We start from the raw sequence: 17,854 nt of genomic DNA, 5'->3' as shown, positions 1-17,854 counted from the left end.
TATGTGTATGTAACTACATATGTAACACACACACACATGACCGCCACCAACTGCGCGCCACCAACGTACAATAGCCATGGACAAACAGACAGGCAGGCAGGCAACCACCAACTATACAGGTAGCAATATGCACGCGCGCGCACATCTCGCATGCCATGTTGTTTCTTCCATTGTTGTTGCTGACCCGATCGCGCTGTCAGCCGGCCTCAAGTCAGCCCGAGCTTATCGTAACATCCTTCCCGAACGCACACGCACAACGCGGAATCATGGATTTCCACCGCTAAAGCCGTCTTGAGGCCGCAGATCATATGCCACTCAAAACCTCAGACGCCTTGCGCACCAGTAGATCGCCGAGCCCTGATTCGACTCGGGCCAGCTGTCAACCCAGGCTTGCGGGTTGGCGATTCGGCTTGCTCCCCCCGTCCATAGTAGCGTTGCACGCACCCCATCCATCTCTCGTCACATTTTTTTCTTCTTTTCTTTTTTTTTCTTCATCTCCCTGACTCGGGCGCGCCTGCCGCCTCACGGAATGCCCTTTCATTTCAAATCCCGCCTGCCAGATCGGGCTCGCGGAGCATTTGCGACGCCCCAGAAGGATTGTTCCAGATCTTGCGGAGCGGGAGGCACAACGGACGGTGGAGAAGACTCCCTCTTCGTCGCACCCAACCTTCTGGAACCCCAGCAACATCCGCGTCGAGGCGACAGGCTACAGCGACCGGCCGCGCAAAGGGGGGAGGGGGCCGGAAGCGCTAGCGAGCACCTGCATTATTCTCTCCAAAGCCCGCCACAGCTGACGTCGCTGTCATCCGCGTCTCAACTTTATTCCGCCAACCCTGCGCCAAATGCGCGGCATCCAAAGCGGCCATCGGGGCGTCGCCAAAAAAAGATAAACGCAGAGTCATGCAGCCAAAAAGCCGCCTCACAGCTCTCGGGGATCATGATCCTGATCTTACGACGGAACATAACCCACGAGCCACCTGTTCCTCGAGCGCGCGACGGTCCGAGGACCGAGACTCCCCTCTTCCCGCCGGATGATCGTTGTGCGTGCTGACTGACGAGATTGAGATCCTTCATGTCTGTCTCCCCCAGCCAGGAGAGAGGTCCACTGCACTTGGGGGTCGTATCCGCCAGGACGCAGGGGGGAGGGGTCATGTTGCAAAACGCGATGCTGCGATGTGGACATTGCTCCTCTAGGTTGTTATTGCCCCGAGGAAGAAGAGACAGGCACATGAAAATACCAAGAGACCGTATTCAACCAAGGCGCCCTCGCTAACGTCCAATAGAACAGGACCAGAAAGGCAAACGAGCAAAACAAGACCCCTCCCTCCCCCCTCGAGCTCATCTCGCAACGCCCTGGTTGCTTTGGACTGGGGGCAGCCCAGCCGCGTCAGCGTCAGCGATCTCCACCATCGACCCGCTGGCAGGATTTTTGACTTTGATCATGAGCACTCTCTCCCTCCCCTCGACCAAGCATGCCAATGGCACCATGGGGCGCGACGCATCACACTCGCGCAAGCTGCACCTCCCATCACCACGCTTCTCCAGAGGCAAGGGCACCACATGTTAGGCGAGCAGACACACCACACACACTCACCACTCACACTCACTCTCTCATGCTCCGGCCCACGTGGAATGTGACCTCACAGGCAACCGCCTCTGCATGAAGAAGGAAGTGAGATGATGATGATGAATGATGATGATGATGGCGGGTGCAGGCAGGCAAGCAGGCAGCCAGGCAGCCAGGCAAGTAAAAAGCGTCCGGCGGCCGCCAACACGGCCGCCCCTCATATGTATGGCTCATCATGGCTCATTATCATATCATGCTATTGCTGCCCATGTTTCTACCCACTCTCGCAGCCACAAAACCCGGGGCTTGCGTCACTCGGCCTAGCTGCTGCTGCGATGCGATGTCGATCCAGTGGGCCTTTGGGGCCTTGGGGCCTTGGAGGCGCCCACGATGCGAATCCTTCGCGCCGGTCTCCGGAGGCGTTATTCGCTCGCTGGTCGTTGACGGCTGTACGCTGTGCGCAGTGAGTGGGCAGCGGGCCACTGCAGCGGTGTTTCACGCGGAAGAAATTTTCGAGAAAAAAGTCTCCTTCCTACGTGCGTGGTAGAGAGCGGGATACCGCGCGCGCTCAAGTCCGCGTGGCGGCGTGGCTGCCCTGAGGCGTGCCGGTTGCTACCTGTGTTCCTACCTAGGTATGGACGTGGCTGTGGACGCGGAGGGCGATGGCTTTTCTTTCTCTCTCTTGCTTGCTTGCTTGCTTCCTTCTTTCGTTCTGACGACGGCAACGGCGACGGCAACGGCGATGTCCGTGTCTATGTCCGTGTCCGTGGCCTTGTCCGTGTCCATGTCGATGTCGATGGAGGCGCCGTTGCCTACCTAGCTATGGCTGCTCGTTCGTATGCGTGGCGCGCGAGCGGTGGAGTCGCGCGTCGCGCGCTACGTCTGCTAGTGTCGTAACGCGGGCCTGTTTAGGCGATGTTTGCAAGCGTAAGCGTGCGTGGGATACGGGATTATGTGGACGCTTGTGGGTATGTATGTACGATAGGTAGGTAGGTACGTGGGCTTGTAGGTACATAGATGGGCGGGCAGGCAGGCAGGCAGACTGCGTAAGCTATCGGCGAACAGCGTAGGTAGGAACTGTGCCTACAAACACGAGAAGCATACGAAGTACACACACACATAGCTTAGAGTAAGGCACTAACTAGGCGGGTAAGCAGCAGCGTAAGCAGCAGGCGCGCCCGGGCGCGCGATTGGTGCACTCGGCCTAATGTTGTAGGCAGCTCTGTGTGTAGGTATCAAATAACCCGTATGTAAGCATGCATGCGGCAAGCTCGACAAATTATCCGGTGCCGGGCTTGGTCATGGGTGCTGCCTTGCCTTGCCTTGGCCTGGGCTCTGGGCGTACGGCGACTTTCTGCACGCTCGGTTGCTGGGGTTTCTGGGCTTCTTGCTTTGCTGCGCGGTGGGGCTCTGGGGTGCTGGGTGTGGATTGCGGATTGCGGATTGGACATTGGTGGGCTTCTTGCTGGTTGGGGCTGTCTACCTACTTAAGTCTTGCTTGTTTGGTGCTCTCTTGCGCGCCCCCGTGCAAGCGAGGCGGTGCTTTATCATAGTTAGCTGCGTGTGCTGGCTAGCTAGTGTAGGTTGGTACTGCGTTTGCTGCCTCTGCCTCTCGTTTGTTCTCTTTCTTTCCATATGCTCGCTCGTATCTGTCTGTGTCTTACATAGAGATAGGTGCCTAGGGAGTTATTTCCGGCCGCAGACGCCGGACGGCTTACGGCTGGCGGCAGAGATCGCTTCCATGGGCCCTGGCCCTGGTCCTGGTCTCGGCCTCGGCTTCCCTGGCTGGGGCTGCTGCTGGTACATACATGCGTACATGTACCTAGGTACATACTTGCGTATGTGTGTAGCCGGCCCTGGCTATGTAAGTTCTTGGCGCGTGGTGGGTTTGGCGTTTTGCTCTGGCGCTGGTTTGGTTTGTATATGTACAGTACCTACCTATGCTCGATGGATTGTGTAAGTAAGTAAGTAGGCCCATACACACAGGCATGTATGTACTGTACGCGCATCGAAGCCAGGTTGGATGCAGCCCATTAGGTAGGAGTAGTCTCGTCGCATGCACGGATCCGTACCGTGTAGTTACGCATGCGCGCACCCGCACAATATCCCAGACAGGAAAAAGGTACCCCAAGCCCAAGCCCGCAGGTCGGCGCGCGCACCACGCACTAGCCGAGGCCGAGCTCGCTCGCTGCCGTCCGGTGGAAGGCAGAAGCGTCGCGTCGAAGCGAGCTCGGGGAGCAAGGGAGCGAGGGAGGGAGCTGGGAGGGAGTTGGGACCTGGAACCTAGGACCTAGGTAGGGAGCTCGGAGGACGTAACTACCTTACCTACGAGGGGCGTGGGAGGGGGGGGCAGGGCAGCGCGGGACCCGTGTTGGACTCGTCCCCGCGCCGGCAGCCCGGCGCGTCGGCCTGAGGTTCGCCCGTCTTACTACCGCATCGGGACCGCGTGGCCGCATCATCGCTGCCAACGTGACTCGGGCTGACTCGCGTGCCCATGACTGCCCACTGCCCGCTTGCCGCCTGCCTGGATGGCTGCATGGCTGGGCTGGTTGGTTCGTCGCTGTAGCTGGCTCCGCGCGTATGTATGTTGCTGTACTCGTCCTGTGCTGGGCTGGGCTGGGCGTGATGGCGTGGGTATGTGGGTGCCTGTCTGTGTGTGTGCTTGTTCCGAGGGGTTGGGAGCAGGTGTGCGGGCACGCGCAGCGGGCGCATAGCTGATGGCTGCCTGTTTGCTTGCTTCTTGTGGGAAGCTGTGCGCTGGAGAGAAGAAGAAGGAGGAGGAGGAGGAGGAGGAGGAGGAGGAGGAGGATGCAGTGCTGGTGGTTGAAACGGGGGTTGGGCGTGTTGCCTGGCTTGAGCTGGGCTGAGAGGACTACCTAGATACTGCACAGCATTTTTGCTCGCGACCTGACTTGCCTGTTCTGCCTAGGTAGAGGGGTGTCTGGCTGTCTAGACAAAGACAGAGATACGGAAGACTTAGGTTGCGCATTTTTGCTGCTTGAAGTGCTTACATGCCCTTCCTTCTTCTGGCTGGCTAGAGAACGAGAACACGGCGGTGGCGACAGGGAAGCGCCAATGCGTCTTTATGCCCCCCCTCCCTCCTATTCCCGAGTACTGCCCGACTGCCTTTCTTTTGAGTCGCCACTCCGAGTGCTTCGTGTCTGATGATGCTTGACGGTGCTTGAGAGGGAGGGGGGGGGGACCTGTACGGTAGATACTGTACCTACGCCTGAGGTATGAAGAGTAGGTAAGACAGGACAAGCTAGATGTAAGACTTAAATCAAACTAGATCAGTTAAAGCGAATATTGCGAACCCTAACCCTCCAGCAAGTCAGCAAGTGCATGCGCACGCGCACATGCTCCAAAAAGAGCAGTAGTAGCAGTAGCACAGACGGAGAAGACGACGACGACGCCGAAGAAGAAGAAGAAGAAGAAGCCCCGTCTTACTACGCAGACAAGACAAGGCAAACAAGGCAAAGTAAGCTGAGTACAACCCAAACATACACCACTAACAGCAACATCTTCTCCCTCCCTTCCTCCATACCTCCCCCTTCTCCTCGTAAAAAAAAAATAAGATCGTTCACCCTCCTGGTCTCCTCGCCCTCGTCCCGTCGCAAGTTCCCTGCCTTCCCGCAATGTCCCTGCTACTGCTGACGCAGTACACGTGGTGGCTGCCGTCAGCTTACGTGCAGCCGCCCGTCGCTCGCTACAAGCGACTGAGGTAAGCTGTAAGCCGCACCGCATCTATAACGTCGCTTTTATACACCGGGCGGTCAGGGCATGATGCACGTGGGCGGGCCGGGCCGGACGGGTGTGACGGCGGGGTCGGAGGCGCGGAGGGACGGGTAGGCGGGAAAGGGGCGCGCGTGCGTGGGAGCCGAAGAGTTGGGGTTGAGATAGCGTGGATACTGGACAGGTGGGTGAGGAGATGGTGGTGTCGGGTGGATGGTGTTGAGTTACTGTATATGAGAGAGAGATGGGGCTGGGGTGGATAACGAAGAACGAAAAAGAAGAAGAAGAAGAAGAAGAAGAAGAAGAAGAAGAAGAAGAAGAAGAAGAAGAAGAAGAAGAAGAAGAAGAAGAAGAAGAAGAAGAAGAAGAGTAGAGACAGGAAGAAGAGAGGAAACAGGAACGAAAATGAAGAACAGCATGACGTTTACATACATACACATCAACGTATACAGACAGACAAACCTATAGAACCAAAACGCAGCACCTAAAACCAACCTCATGCTACTATTTTGAAAGCCAGCGCCGCTTACTTCTTGTCCTATTTACTCCCAATACCAAATGTGCTATATCTACCCTGCTTTCAGCAAACACTTATCTCTTCTCTGTTTTATTGCTGCTTGTTTGGTAGCTGCTTCGTTATAAGACTTCATCACATTGCTTCACTTCATACTGGGATTTGTTGCGAGAGAATAGGTGCGTGGTGTGTATGTATGCAGGAGGTGGAGTGAGGGCTGATGGATAGATGAAGCGCATGGTTGTGTGTGGGCCACAATATAGCAAACATGCTAGTGCCATCGCTTTGGTTTTGGGCATTGTAGCTAGTTCTTTACTGTGGGAACCATCCTTGGCCACTGTAGGGCGACATGCTTCGAGCGTGTTAGCTCAGAACAAGGTAGGTGATGCGGCTTATTTCGTCGCCCTGTTTTCGAATATGTTGTTACCGACTACTTTTTGTCAAGAAAGTCTTCACCAACCTCTGCCTCTGCTATAGATGTTTGTATACGCTCACGTTCGGGCGCAGCTTTTGCGGTTTCTTCGCTCAAAGTCTGTGCTGATTGCGGTATTATGCTGGTGGTGTTTTGAGCTGGGTTGAGTGAAGACTGCTGGAAATGACTGGATAGGTACTGGTGGGAGTTGTTTTGGTGGTCGAGGCGAAGACTGAGAGTAAGCAACTTATACGTTGTGGCCTACGAAGTTAGGCTATACCGAGTAAGGAGTTAAAGTTATTCGTAGCCACAGAAGGAGTTCGCGGATATGGGTATACTCCACCAATACGCGGGGCTTGTCTTAAGGTAAAGAGAATATAAGGTCTGCTGTATAAGACGCGAGGTCGTTACAGAAAGGCTCCCCACAAGGTCACTGAAAAGACAATATCAAAGCACTGATTCTATGAAATCTTCCATACTCTACTAGGTGTTGTTGATTTTCTCGTATCCCATCTTAGCGTTTGCCATAGCAAATCGTTTACCTGACAGTGGCGTTCGCAAGAGTCTTGACAGTGCAAAGGCCCTCCTTAGTCCTCAGCTTGCCCAAGCCAGACTTCTTCTCGGCGCCCTCGCCAGCAAGCTGAGGGACATCGCCGACCTCGAAGCCAACCTCCAAGCCATCCGTAGTCGTGAAGCCAGGCTGCAGGGTCTCCCAGACCTTCTTCTTGGGGTTAAGAACGCCCTCAGGCTCGCCCTCCCAGCCCTCAAAGTAGATGCGCTGGCCGGCCTGAGCGCCCTCGGGCGGGTTAACCAGCTCGACGGGGCCCTTGTGGCTGTCCTCGCCCTCGGCGACCTTCGGCGACGCCGCCAGCACCATCGCGCACGACTTGATGCCGCGCATCGTCACGGGCTTGAGGTTGCACACGGCCACGATCTTGCGGCCCTGCATCTCCTCCAGCGGCACCAGGCCCGCAAGCCCAGAGCACACCGTCCGCACCACCTGGCCTTCGTACTCGGACGTGTTGTCCGTGCCCGCTGCGTCGCCCACCGCAATCGTCGACACGTACAGGCTGTCCGCGTTCGGGTGCTTCTCCGCCTTCAGAATGTGTCCCACGCGCAGGTCGATCAGCGCCGGCGACAGAGGCTTCTCCGCCGGCTTAGCCGGTTGCTGCTTCGGCTGCTTCTGCTTCTTCTCCTTCTTCTTCTCGACGCCGGGAACCTCGGCCGCAACGGCCGCGGCAACCGTCTCGCCGACCTCCTTCTCGCTCTTGTCCTTGGTCGCCTTGTCCTTCTTGCTCTTCTTGCCGCCCTCCTCAGTCAGCGAGGTAGGGGTGGCGCCGGAAGCCGCAGCGGCAGCAGCAGCGGCCTCCTTCTCCTTCTTCTTGCGCTCCTTCTCGGCCTTGGCGTCGATGGGCTTGATGGTGAACTTGACGTCGTTGGTGTCGATCTTGACCTTCTCGTCCTCGCCGAGCTTCAGGCCGAAGACTGGCGAGTTCTGCACAAAGTCGGCGTGGCGCACAATGTGGTGGTAACCCTGCTCGCCAGTACGCTCTTCCGCGGACCAGTTGGAGACGACGGGAGCCAGCTTCGCGTACAGCGCGACGTCGGCGACAGAGGGCTTAGAGCCCAGCAGAGTCGTGCGGGCGGAGAGGTGCGTGTTCAGCGAGGACAGGCGCTCGACTCTCTTGGCCTCATCCTCGGTGGAGGAGCCGACGTGGGAGGAGGTGATCAGCCATTGAGTGATCTCAGCCTTCTCGGGCTCAGTGTACTGGACGTCCTTGAAGATGGCGTTGGACAGCTTGACGGCATCGGCGTCAGCAGTCGCTCCAGCCTCTGGGTAGGACTTCTGGAGGAGGGAGAGGACGGTCTCGTCGAAAGAGGTCACGGTGGCCATGGTGCGGGTCGTGACGAATGCGGGGCGAAAGATAGAGACTGATGCGGGGTAATGTGAAAGTTTTAAGTGGATTGGCGATGCTGTCGTCGGTCTGTATGTTCTGAGTTGTCTGGAAGTGGTGTTGTAGGCGTAGCGTAGGCAGTATGCACCAAGACTGCGGCGGGGCAACAAATTCATTGCGACAGTGAGTCAGTTACATAAAAACGCGAGCGAACAAAGTCCGAAGTCACTGCAAATGCACCCCACTTGAATCGCCAAACGGCCATCACGAGGTCCAATTCCAATGCAAGTCATCTTAAAAAAAATATTTCAATTCCTTCTTCATATGCAGCCGATCGTCCTGGATAACCAAGCACTGCTCTCGGGGACCTGACGCTGCCATGCTAAATAATATATGCTCTAAGAGCTCCTAATCCTATGCATTACTTCGATTCACAACACGTGCTCTCGTCGTCTCGAACCTCGCCTGGTTCAGCCTGGCTCCTCATCTATTGCTTCGAAGCTTTGAGCGCCTCGACGAACTCCTGGGGCGGCGCCTGGCCGTAGCCCTCAGGGTTGTTCTCAGTCCACTTCCAGAGGTCGGCGCACGCGTCCTCGAGGGTCAACTCGGTCTTCCAGCCAAGCTCCTTGTTCGCCAGCGAAGGGTTGGCAGTCAGGTCGAGAACGTCACCCTGGCGGCGCTCAACGACCTGGTAGGCCAGATCCCTGCCGACGACGTGGCTGAAGGCCTTGATCATCTCGAAGACGGTGGAGCCTCTGCCGGAGCCGAGGTTCCACGCCTTGACACCAGGCTGCTTCTCGCGGAGGTAGTTCAGAGCGACAAGGTGGCCCTTGGCAAGGTCGAGAACGTGGATGTAGTCACGGATGGCTGTGCCGTCCTTGGACGAGTAGTCTGGGGATCACAGTGAGCGAATGACAAAAATATGAGATGCTTGTAAGGGCTTCTTACCATTACCGAAGACGAGCAGCTTCTCCCGCTTGCCGATAGCAACCTGGGCGAGGAGAGGGAGCAGGTTGTAAGGAATACCCAGAGGGTTCTCGCCCATGAGACCGCTGGGGTGGGCACCGGCAGGGTTGAAGTACCTCAGCAGGGCGCCGTTGAACTTGGAGCCGTCCTTGCCAGCCTTCTTGGCCTTGTTCCTCTCAGCCTCAACGTGGTCGGTGATCATAGCCTCAACCGTGGACTTGGTGCGGCCGTAGGTGTTGGTGGGACCGATAGGGCAGTGCTCAGGAATGGGTATCATGTTGGGGAACCTGGTAGCATCGCCGTAGACGGTCGCGGAAGAAGAAAAGACGATGTTGGTGACATCGTGCTTGGCCATGGACTGCAGAAGGGCCAAGCTGCCGGCAACGTTGACACGGTAGTACTCAAGGGGGATCTCGCCCGACTCGCCAACGGCCTAGGGTAGCACAAATCAGCTTTTCGGTTCCACGCCAGGTTCGTATTGGTAAATGAGGGTACCTTCAGAGCGGCAAAGTGGATGACATTGTCAATGTCCGGGTGCTCGTCAAACACCTTGTCAAGGGCGGACTCGTCGGTGATATCGAGCTTGTAGAAGATGGGGCGCTTTCCGGAGATCAACTCAATGCGGTTGAGGACCTCCTCGTCCGAGTTGTACAGGCTGTCGACGATGACGACCTTGTAGTCGGCATCCAGAAGGGCGAGAGTCGTGAAGGAGCCAATGTAGCCGGTACCACTGCCGGATGGAACACATTAGCGGCGGGACAAAGACGAGAGGGGGCGCGCGACGAGGGCCAAAAGAGGCCAGACATCAACACCGAGTGATGACGCGCCTCCAAAAGGTGATCTACGAGGCGCGTCTGGTGGGATGATGGTAGAAGTTGAAGGCGTGGGCGTGCATGGAGGGGGCGGGGCAGGAGAGCAACTTACCCGGTGACGAGAACAGAGCCGACGACCATGATGAAGAATGTGAATTGGAGGAATTGAGAGGCAAGTTTGGAGAGCAGAAGACTTGGGCGCAGGCTAGAGATAAGTAAAGTTTGGAGGGGAAATGAGGGGAGGATGGCGCACTGACTCTCACCCACGCACTGAGCAGCAGATCACAATCGTTGGGCTGCACGGGTATGAAACATTGCCTCATCGCCCACGAGCCACGCAACCGCATCATCGGCGCCACCGTTGCACCGTCTGGTGGTGCCGCCACCGTCGCACCAACAGCGCCACAGTACCTAAGTGTGCCGCATTCTGTGGCGGTGAAAAAAGTACGCACGACCGTGTGGCTTGTCGACGCGCCGCGACAACATCGCCAAACCACCAAAGACAGACGCGCCACGAGTCTTCTGCAAACAGCCGGCCTTTGCGCAGGATCATGCTGCCTCGATTGCCTCGCTTTGTTTGCTGCCCATCTCAAGGAAGCAGCCGTGCTCTTGACCATTTGCTTGCATCCGACCCTTGACCGGTCCCGTCTTCTCTTTGCCCTTTCTTTGTCTCTCCCACTGCAAAGCATCTGTAAGTAGCTACTCTAAATCCGGGCGTTGCAACAATAATGGCAATGCACTCCTTCACAATGCCCCGGTCTCCTTCCTTTTCTTCCACCCTCACCCGCTCGCTCTTTACACCATGCCACGAAGCTACCCTGCTCCCTCGTGGATATCTCAGTACCCCCCCGTCATGTTCAATCATCGTAGTTAGTAGTTCTTCACTTCATTTCAGTTCGCGGTTCGAGGACTCGTGCTAACATGAACTACAGAATCAACCTCGCGCGGCACCTCTGCCGAGCCTACCGCATCTGAAACTGATCCAGCACCCAAAGCTCCCGCACCTAAAGCTCGTGCACCTAAAGCTCCCATGGCTCGCGCTACGCCTTCACGCAGGTCGGAAAGAATTGCCAGCCGCAGCGATTCCCGCGAACCCTCAATTGCTCCTTCTGATGCTGGTGGTGTCGGCCGCTTGGCTGATTCAAGCCCAGCCAAGTCCCACGCCTATGGGTCCAGAGGCAGAGCTTCCGTTGCCCGAGAGCTGAATGCGCCTGTAACGAGTGCCGCTCAAACTCTCGGTCAAGCCTTCGCAGAGACTTCTGTCCAAAATGCTGCCAGCCAGGATAGAAGCGCTGCCCGCACCGCAGTCAATCAAGACAGAAGCGCTGTTCGTCCCGCAGCCAACCAAGATAGGAGCACTGTTCGTACTACAGCCAGCCAAGATAGAACCTCTGCTCGCACCACAGCCAGTCAAGATAGAACCACTGCCCGCACCATTATCCGTCCGGACAGAAGCAACCACACCACAACCGATCAAGATAGAAGCGAGACAATTCGACGACTTACAAGCAGGGTTGAAATTGGCACTAACCGACGTCGCCAACCCGCGCCTCAAGATGACTATTATCTCCCGGACATCCTCGAAGAAAACCAGACAGGGAGGCCCGCGACGGCGGGCTCCGATGCCAGGAGCAACTCGTCGGTAGCTGATAAAAGTTACGCCACCCAGCGGGAAGCTGGATTCTTTAAAGATTTTGGTAAATATCTTGGTCCAAAAGATACGCCCAGCAGCCGTAGCGTCGCCAGTAAGAGACCGGAAACTCTTGGCCCCCGTCCGGTGATCGACGGCCGTGTTCCAGAGCCTGCTGATCGCGAAGAGCCCCCTCAATCACCTGTGCCGACTGCATGGGCTACGGTTAAGCGATGCGCCATTCATACTTTAAAATGGCTTTACAGATGGATCAACGTTGCGCTGGTATTCGGCTCAAAGTTCTTCGGAGCCATATTCTGGCTTGCACTCTTTGCCTGCTTTGTGGATTTCTGCTGCCATCGGACCAATCCTTATACACGCATTTGCAAAGCTTTCGAAACGATCTCTCTACCAATTATCCGTGGTGGTGGTGACAACAACCGGGTCAATAACCTGTATAGTCGTGTAAACGGCGTTGAAAAGGACCTTGAAGATTTGTTGGCCAAGGTCCCCCAGATGATTGTTCTTGAACAGGACCCAGTTACTGGCGAGGCGAAAATCCCCGAACGATTCTGGGATATTGCGCACAATCATCTGGATCATGAAAAATCCAGCGACGGTGTGTCAGTTTCATGGAACGACTTCTGGAAAAAGAACGAAGGCAGACTCCAGGCATTGCTTTCCGATCAGGTCTCTTCGGAAGTAAAGAAGGCCCTCGCGAATGATGCAATTGTTGACAAGGCCACCTTTCAAAAGATGCTCGAAAAGGAATATACCAGCAAGGCCAACCGACATATCGACAAAATCTTCAAAGACTTCCAGAAGACGCTACCACAGCAGTTTGGTAAATCTCGAGATCAGTGGCTTGCCAAAGAGAAAAGCACTGAATGGCTCATGCCCATCATAATGGAAAACACCATGCTCGATCTGCGGTCTTACAACTTCTTTTCTGCAACCACCGGAGCCACTGTTATTCAGAGCCTCACGTCGCCTACTTACGCTCGAAACCTGACATGGAGCCAATGGCTCTACACAAATGTAGTTTTTCTTCCCAGCCCCAACCCGGCTCTCGTCGCCCTGCAACGATGGGAGGAAGCTGGGGACTGCTGGTGCACAGCCGCGACGTCTTCAATCGGCAAAGCGCAAATCGGCATCAAGATCCCACAAGCCATCTATCCAACGAAACTCACGGTCGAGCACGTCCCACAGCAAGCTACTCTGGACACAGCATCGGCGCCCAAGAAGCTCGAAGTGTGGTTCGAGGTCAATGACGAGATTAAGCGCAACAGAGTCCGCAATGCTTATCGCGAGATATCATCTCACCACGATACCAACCCCAATGGGCCCGAGCCGCCTGGCGAGAACTACGTCTTCGTCGGGTCGTACTTTTACGACGTCTCGAGCACAAACTTCCGCCAGACGTTCCCGTTGGACGTCTCCTTCGCCAACTATAACATTGCCACGAACAAGGCTGTCGTGCGTGTGACGGAGAACCATGGCCGCGAGTGGACCTGCTTGTATCGCCTGCGGTTGCATGGCCACCTGGCAGAGGAGCAGGAGTCCGGGCATTAGCGTTCTGCGTAGAAGCCAAATTCAAAAATGAGGAGATTCGGGAGGCGAGGCTTGGTGGTTACTGGCGAGATACCCACTTCTTGTTGTTGTTGTGCTGTTGCTATTGCGTGCATTTTAATATCTGGTCTTCTGGATTTCTCAATCTCCAAATACTTCGTTTGCGTTGTTGGGGAGTTTGTCTTGTGGCACAGTAACCAACTGCGTTTTTGTTCTGCTATCCGAGTGCCCTGGTTGTTTTGAAAGACTAGTGATCACGCTTACTCGATAACATGAATGTCTTCGACGCTCAATTGCCAAATATAAGCGCCGCCATCCCACACGGCAAGACATGTAGTCGCGTCCACAGCCACAGCACAAACAAGCAACCAATCACACGCGCAGCATTACACAGGGTCACGACAACCACCAACGCCACAGCAAGCGTCAAACATATCGCACACGGGCCTCAAGGGCGGTGATTGAGATTGTCTCATATAGGTTATACGAAGCGTCGGGAACGGGACGCAGATCCCTTCCCGCAGCGTGAGGCGGACACGCGTACGTCATTCCTTGCCGTCATTTCGGGTGCCCTGCGCCTATTTTGCAAGGCGCGCGCTGCGTCTAATATAGGCTGACGCGTGTTGCTGCCTGGCCCTGTGGTGCTGTTGCTGCTATTGTACACGTTGTATTGTACATAAGGTACCTGTGCGCGGGGCCGGCGATGTCGGCGCCGCCGCGGTTTTGGGGGCCAACTTCTAGGTACACGCAGGGCTTCGTCCGTACCGTAGCGAGTGCGGATCATAACGGCTTTTTTGAGGCGCCTGTCCGCCTGCCGTCATGCGGCGGGGCGGAAGTCGTGTGCCGCTGCGGTGACGGCGAGAGAAGGCCGTCGCGGGGCAGGGAGTTTGTAGTATAGTGCAATGGGGCCTATGGCGGCGGTGGCTAGGTACCTACCTAATCTACCTACCTAGGAAGTGCGAGAGCTGCGGCGCCCATCGCCCTCTTCATCGCTCTCCAGTACCGTCGCCAGCTCGACCGCATCGTCCTCTTCCGCGCCCTCATTGCTGCTCCTCCTCCCGTCTCCCTCCCCCACATCATCCAAGAAGCGCTCCCTCTCCTCAGCAAGAACGGCAGGCTCGGCGCCCGCAGTCCCCGCGTCGCCAACCTCCTTGCCCTCCTCGCGGCGGCCAATGATGACGCTCCCAGCAACGAGCAGCGACGCGCCGAGCCACCACAGCGGCGGCAGCGCCTCGCCAAAGATGAGGGCGCCCAGCACGGCCGTCAGCATAAAGTTGGCGGAAGTGTTGATGACGCTGACGCGTACGGTGGACGAGGCCAGCGTGAGGGCGCGCGTGAACAGCGCCCACATTACCGCGTTGAAGAGCAGGTTCAGCCCGAAGAAGAACTGTGCTTGCGTTAGCTTGCGCGTGTCGCCTTTTCTGGGCTCTGCTCTTGCTATTGCGAGCTGCATGGTAGGTACGTACACCCCGGAATAGGTACTCGAAGATGTGGTTCCCCGGACTGAGACCCAGCACGCCGCCTACGGCGCTGGCCCAGGACGTCGTGAGCTCGGTCGTCGTCCTGGCCGTCACCAAGCAGAGCGCGTCAGCGAGCGAGCGCAAACGAGGCAAGCTACGCTACGTAGTAGCCAGCCACTAGCAAGCGAGCGAGCGAGCACATAGTAGGCACTACTACGTAGATAGACGAGAGCGGGAAAGGGAGCAGGCGAGCGAGCGACAGGTGCGCACGCTGGACAAGGACCTACAGCTTGGCGAAGACGCCGTTGAAGGCCGCGCAGGCCCCGCTGGCTATGGCGACCCCTATCCAGAGGGGCATTGATCTGAGTGCGGACATGGTTGGGCGCGGGTAGCTGAGATTTGGGCGGAGGATTTGCCGTTGCTGGGGTTCACTTTGGGCGGAGCGGTTAGATGCGAGCGATGCGCCATGCGAGGGATGATCGGCGCGCCGGCTGGTGAGGTGCGCGCCATGGCCCGATTTGGCAACTTGCTGTGCTTGGCTCATCTGCGTCGCTGCACTGAGCTGCTGGCTAACATGTGGACATTTTGGGTTCAATGGGTGTTTTTGTCTCTCATTTCAATCGATACTTCTTGGGCTTGAAGGTCGTTGTCAACTACTTTCAACCAAGAAATATGACTGTCTACAGTTTGATGTGCGAGTGCAACATTGTGATATACGAGTGTTGCTTTCTTACAGCGTTTCACTGCAGCACCTGTAAGGAAGGCCAGAATTGTCCCGCTAGTCCAGGACAGTGTTACGAATTACTCCTTGAATTGATCTGCAATGGTGAATCCAAGCCGAAATCATGCTGTGCGCCTCCCATTGCGGTATAGGGGCTACCATACAAGGAGATGAAGATGGAATAAAGGGTTAGCATCAAAGATACGACCTGCCTGCAAGAATTGGCGGAATGGGAAGGTAGCCATGTTCTCGAACATTCAGTACATTGTTTAGTTGATTCGTGCAGTAGGACCCTAAAGTAACCGTAAAGGACTTACTTTTGATGGACGTCCACCCTTCCTGTAGCCGATTACTTGAATAAACGAGGCCCCTCTTTATAAAAAGACATGGTACTTTGGGAGCATTGTAATATATCTAGTATTGAGAACAGAATTTAATCTCCAGTTTGCGAGAATTCAATTCACGATATTGTAGGGATAAAAATATGGCAAAAATTTAGAAAACGACCGCAGCTAGCTACTGTGCTAGTGGTGTGTTTTGCAGACAGTCAATATATGTACAGACTCCATTCCTTCACAGAATGCTTATTTGGTCCTGATGATCTTGAGCTTCTTGGGGCTGTGAGTGAAGTTGTTGGCGTAAGCCTTGGGTATGAATCTCCTCTCGTTCGGCTCCTGGACATAATACTCATAACCCTGCTTCTCGGCAAAGGCAATGGCATCCTCCTTGGACTTGAAAGCAACGCGCTCACTCTGCATGAAGTCTGCGGACGACTGCCAGCCCATGAGCGGGTTCTCCCATCTGTGGCCCTTGGGAAGCGGGTCCCAGTCCAGCTGCCACATGTGCCCGTGCCAGTCGCCGGACTGAGTGGCCGTCTTGGTGGGCCTGTAGATGCTGTGGAGGAGATTAGTGCGGGATGACGTACGGGAGACGTTGCGCATACCGGACGGTCCTGGCCTGCAGGTCGGTGGGAGCGCCAGAGAGAACAGCGGCGGGGACGGTCCGGCCGGGCTCGCTGCCGTCCATGACGCGCTTGGGAATGGGAGAGTAGGTCCTGCGCTCGCCGTCAACAATGCCCTCCCGTGATCTAGCTGCCCTCCCATTGGCTGGCGTACGAGGTGCGGTAGTCAATCGCAACATTGTAGTCCGGGGCGTGCCTGGGCGCACCCTCAAGGGCACCCTCCTGACGGATCATGGCAGAATCGCCAGCGCGAGCGGCAGGAGCTTCATCGCTGGCGCTCTTGGGAGCCGGCTCCGAGGAAGCGTCGACCTTGTCGGCGAAGAAGCGGCGGGCAGGGAGGGCGGCGCGCTGAGCGACGGGGCGCGAAGCTGCGGCGAGCAGCCTGGGAGTGAGGGACCGCTGCATTGCTGCAATTGAGAGGCGGAGTGGAGAGTTGGAGAACGTTGGGTGGTGGGAGGTGCTCGCTGGTGATGCCGGCCGCCGGCTTGAGCCTCGCAGGGCGCGGCTTCTTGGCGTTTTTAGTTTAGCGTTTCCGTGAGACTTCCCTTCGACCTCATCGCTTGCTTTTGCCAGCCTACAGAGCCAGCACAACCCGCCAACCCTCTCCTCTCCACCCCAAAGTACGGCCCCTGCGCCCTTCAATCCAGGCCGAAATGCTCCGAAAATGAGTACTGACGAGTGGTAGAGCTGTCGAGATGAGCTTCATTGCCAAGCGCGGTCTTTCGACCCTGATCCCTCCTAAGGTATTATTTATCTCTGCAAAGCTCGAGATCATCGCTAATTCACGCCTCTAGGTCGCCTCGCCGACTGTAAGTCCCATTCCCGAGCTCCAATGCATCGTCCGAACCCCCGCGACTGCCCGACGGCGTTGAATGGACGAAACCCGGCCAGCCGGGAAACCTAGCAGAAGGGAGGACCACTTCGGAGTGAGTCAGGCTGACGGTCTCCTGTTTTCAAGGCTATCGGTGGCGCCAAGGATGCTGCCCGCATGCAGCGCGTCGTCAGTTTCTACGAGAAGCTCCCCCGTGGCCCCGCTCCCGCGCCCCAGCCCAAGGGTCTTCTGGAGAGGTACCAGGCCAGGTACTTCGGCAAGAACCCCTCGGGCATGCGTACGTCAAGTCTCTTCGGAACCTATTTGCATGCAGTTCTGACGTTTGGCAGCCCTTATCCACGTGATCGGTGGCCTTCTCCTCATCGGCTACGCCCAGAACTACTACTTCCACCTGCGTAAGCCGCCATGGAGAAAGCGCCCGGTGTTGGGACGCTGCTAACGATGCGCCAGGTCACCACAAGAACCACGCTCACTAAATGCGACAGCGTTAAGGATTGAAGCGATGCATTAGTGGTAGCGAAATGTAAATATCCCAAGTATGCCAAGAGCCTCGAGCGCGCCTTTGAATCGATCATTTGCGGTGCAAGAGGACGAGTGCTTGTGGTTGTGATAGTCTCAAAGCGGGGCAGCGCATTGCCTGGTTCAGAAACTCTCGGCACCATCAACGTGACACAGTGAGGCGCACCGTGTGTTGAGGCAGAATTGCCGCGGCGAAGAGAGTATCGCATCTTTGACTTTGACGCGAGCGGGCAAGCGAACAGGCAGCCTCGACGCTCAGATCGC

The 17,854-nt window shown here is 56.4% G+C and overlaps 9 protein-coding genes across 9 annotated transcripts; 4 read left to right on the top strand and 5 right to left on the bottom strand.

Annotated features, from left to right (window-relative positions):
* Positions 1 to 340: 340 nt before the first annotated feature.
* K452DRAFT_162918 (uncharacterized protein) lies at positions 341 to 1,364 on the top strand. Its single transcript, XM_033535690.1, has one exon. It carries the CDS (start codon positions 530 to 532, stop codon positions 1,049 to 1,051), a length of 522 nt encoding a protein of 173 aa, XP_033399523.1. The 5' UTR covers positions 341 to 529; the 3' UTR covers positions 1,052 to 1,364.
* Positions 1,365 to 4,819: 3,455 nt separating this feature from the next.
* On the top strand, positions 4,820 to 5,579 carry K452DRAFT_285845 (uncharacterized protein). The gene has a single exon (XM_033540177.1). It carries the CDS (start codon positions 4,910 to 4,912, stop codon positions 5,219 to 5,221), a length of 312 nt encoding a protein of 103 aa, XP_033399522.1. The 5' UTR covers positions 4,820 to 4,909; the 3' UTR covers positions 5,222 to 5,579.
* Positions 5,418 to 5,872, bottom strand: K452DRAFT_162587 (uncharacterized protein). Its single transcript, XM_033535687.1, has one exon. It carries the CDS (start codon positions 5,797 to 5,799, stop codon positions 5,524 to 5,526), a length of 276 nt encoding a protein of 91 aa, XP_033399521.1. The 5' UTR covers positions 5,800 to 5,872; the 3' UTR covers positions 5,418 to 5,523.
* A 748-nt stretch (positions 5,873 to 6,620) lies between these two features.
* K452DRAFT_285844 (uncharacterized protein) lies at positions 6,621 to 8,314 on the bottom strand. The gene has a single exon (XM_033540176.1). It carries the CDS (start codon positions 8,117 to 8,119, stop codon positions 6,764 to 6,766), a length of 1,356 nt encoding a protein of 451 aa, XP_033399520.1. The 5' UTR covers positions 8,120 to 8,314; the 3' UTR covers positions 6,621 to 6,763.
* Positions 8,315 to 8,408: 94 nt separating this feature from the next.
* Positions 8,409 to 10,090, bottom strand: K452DRAFT_268216 (uncharacterized protein). Its single transcript, XM_033538877.1, has 4 exons — positions 10,011 to 10,090; positions 9,582 to 9,816; positions 9,069 to 9,519; positions 8,409 to 9,011 (listed from the first exon to the last, which is right to left on the bottom strand). Exons 1-4 carry the CDS (start codon positions 10,037 to 10,039, stop codon positions 8,608 to 8,610), a joined length of 1,119 nt encoding a protein of 372 aa, XP_033399519.1. The 5' UTR covers positions 10,040 to 10,090; the 3' UTR covers positions 8,409 to 8,607.
* Positions 10,091 to 10,569: 479 nt separating this feature from the next.
* On the top strand, positions 10,570 to 13,235 carry K452DRAFT_162554 (uncharacterized protein). Its single transcript, XM_033535686.1, has 2 exons — positions 10,570 to 10,589; positions 10,831 to 13,235. The coding sequence occupies exon 2, from the start codon at positions 10,929 to 10,931 to the stop codon at positions 13,098 to 13,100; it is 2,172 nt and encodes a 723-aa protein (XP_033399518.1). The 5' UTR covers positions 10,570 to 10,589; positions 10,831 to 10,928; the 3' UTR covers positions 13,101 to 13,235.
* A 736-nt stretch (positions 13,236 to 13,971) lies between these two features.
* K452DRAFT_285840 (uncharacterized protein) lies at positions 13,972 to 14,995 on the bottom strand. Its single transcript, XM_033540175.1, has 3 exons — positions 14,845 to 14,995; positions 14,564 to 14,660; positions 13,972 to 14,484 (listed from the first exon to the last, which is right to left on the bottom strand). Exons 1-3 carry the CDS (start codon positions 14,931 to 14,933, stop codon positions 14,047 to 14,049), a joined length of 624 nt encoding a protein of 207 aa, XP_033399517.1. The 5' UTR covers positions 14,934 to 14,995; the 3' UTR covers positions 13,972 to 14,046.
* Positions 14,996 to 15,725: 730 nt separating this feature from the next.
* K452DRAFT_317242 (uncharacterized protein) lies at positions 15,726 to 16,687 on the bottom strand. Its single transcript, XM_033544044.1, has 3 exons — positions 16,394 to 16,687; positions 16,222 to 16,332; positions 15,726 to 16,172 (listed from the first exon to the last, which is right to left on the bottom strand). Exons 1-3 carry the CDS (start codon positions 16,642 to 16,644, stop codon positions 15,863 to 15,865), a joined length of 672 nt encoding a protein of 223 aa, XP_033399516.1. The 5' UTR covers positions 16,645 to 16,687; the 3' UTR covers positions 15,726 to 15,862.
* Positions 16,688 to 16,830: 143 nt separating this feature from the next.
* Positions 16,831 to 17,728, top strand: K452DRAFT_350213 (uncharacterized protein). Its single transcript, XM_033545641.1, has 6 exons — positions 16,831 to 16,859; positions 16,925 to 16,982; positions 17,034 to 17,048; positions 17,198 to 17,348; positions 17,401 to 17,466; positions 17,522 to 17,728. Exons 2-6 carry the CDS (start codon positions 16,935 to 16,937, stop codon positions 17,545 to 17,547), a joined length of 306 nt encoding a protein of 101 aa, XP_033399515.1. The 5' UTR covers positions 16,831 to 16,859; positions 16,925 to 16,934; the 3' UTR covers positions 17,548 to 17,728.
* The last annotated feature ends 126 nt before the right edge of the window (positions 17,729 to 17,854 follow it).

The sequence above is a fragment of the Aplosporella prunicola genome, assembly GCF_010093885.1.
Source record: "Aplosporella prunicola CBS 121167 unplaced genomic scaffold K452scaffold_8, whole genome shotgun sequence".
Classification (NCBI taxonomy): Eukaryota; Fungi; Ascomycota; class Dothideomycetes; order Botryosphaeriales; family Aplosporellaceae; genus Aplosporella; species Aplosporella prunicola.
The sequence above is the reverse complement of the archived record's forward strand: the minus strand, read 5'-3'. Positions and strand labels throughout refer to the sequence as shown.

Excerpts from the sequence above, each read along its gene's own strand:
- K452DRAFT_285845 (XM_033540177.1), top strand. The coding sequence starts at position 4,910 with ATGCGCACGCGCACATGCTCCAAAAAGAGCAGTAGTAGCAGTAGCACA.
- K452DRAFT_162918 (XM_033535690.1), top strand. The coding sequence starts at position 530 with ATGCCCTTTCATTTCAAATCCCGCCTGCCAGATCGGGCTCGCGGAGCA.
- K452DRAFT_317242 (XM_033544044.1), bottom strand. The coding sequence starts at position 16,644 with ATGCAGCGGTCCCTCACTCCCAGGCTGCTCGCCGCAGCTTCGCGCCCC. Across the intron at positions 16,333-16,393 it reads GCGATTGACTACCGCACCTC|GACCTACTCTCCCATTCCCA; the intron begins GTACGCCAGCCA and ends CGGCGAGCGCAG. Across the intron at positions 16,173-16,221 it reads CTGCAGGCCAGGACCGTCCG|CATCTACAGGCCCACCAAGA; the intron begins GTATGCGCAACG and ends TCTCCTCCACAG.
- K452DRAFT_285840 (XM_033540175.1), bottom strand. The coding sequence starts at position 14,933 with ATGTCCGCACTCAGATCAATGCCCCTCTGGATAGGGGTCGCCATAGCC. Across the intron at positions 14,661-14,844 it reads AACGGCGTCTTCGCCAAGCT|GACGACGACCGAGCTCACGA; the intron begins GTAGGTCCTTGT and ends GGTGACGGCCAG. Across the intron at positions 14,485-14,563 it reads TCGAGTACCTATTCCGGGGT|TTCTTCTTCGGGCTGAACCT; the intron begins GTACGTACCTAC and ends ACGCAAGCACAG.
- K452DRAFT_268216 (XM_033538877.1), bottom strand. The coding sequence starts at position 10,039 with ATGGTCGTCGGCTCTGTTCTCGTCACCGG. Across the intron at positions 9,817-10,010 it reads GGCTCTGTTCTCGTCACCGG|TGGTACCGGCTACATTGGCT; the intron begins GTAAGTTGCTCT and ends TCCATCCGGCAG. Across the intron at positions 9,012-9,068 it reads GCTGCTCGTCTTCGGTAATG|ACTACTCGTCCAAGGACGGC; the intron begins GTAAGAAGCCCT and ends TGTGATCCCCAG.
- K452DRAFT_285844 (XM_033540176.1), bottom strand. The coding sequence starts at position 8,119 with ATGGCCACCGTGACCTCTTTCGACGAGACCGTCCTCTCCCTCCTCCAG.
- K452DRAFT_350213 (XM_033545641.1), top strand. The coding sequence starts at position 16,935 with ATGAGCTTCATTGCCAAGCGCGGTCTTTCGACCCTGATCCCTCCTAAG. Across the intron at positions 17,349-17,400 it reads CAAGAACCCCTCGGGCATGC|CCCTTATCCACGTGATCGGT; the intron begins GTACGTCAAGTC and ends GACGTTTGGCAG. Across the intron at positions 17,467-17,521 it reads GAACTACTACTTCCACCTGC|GTCACCACAAGAACCACGCT; the intron begins GTAAGCCGCCAT and ends ACGATGCGCCAG.
- K452DRAFT_162554 (XM_033535686.1), top strand. The coding sequence starts at position 10,929 with ATGGCTCGCGCTACGCCTTCACGCAGGTCGGAAAGAATTGCCAGCCGC.
- K452DRAFT_162587 (XM_033535687.1), bottom strand. The coding sequence starts at position 5,799 with ATGAGGTTGGTTTTAGGTGCTGCGTTTTGGTTCTATAGGTTTGTCTGT.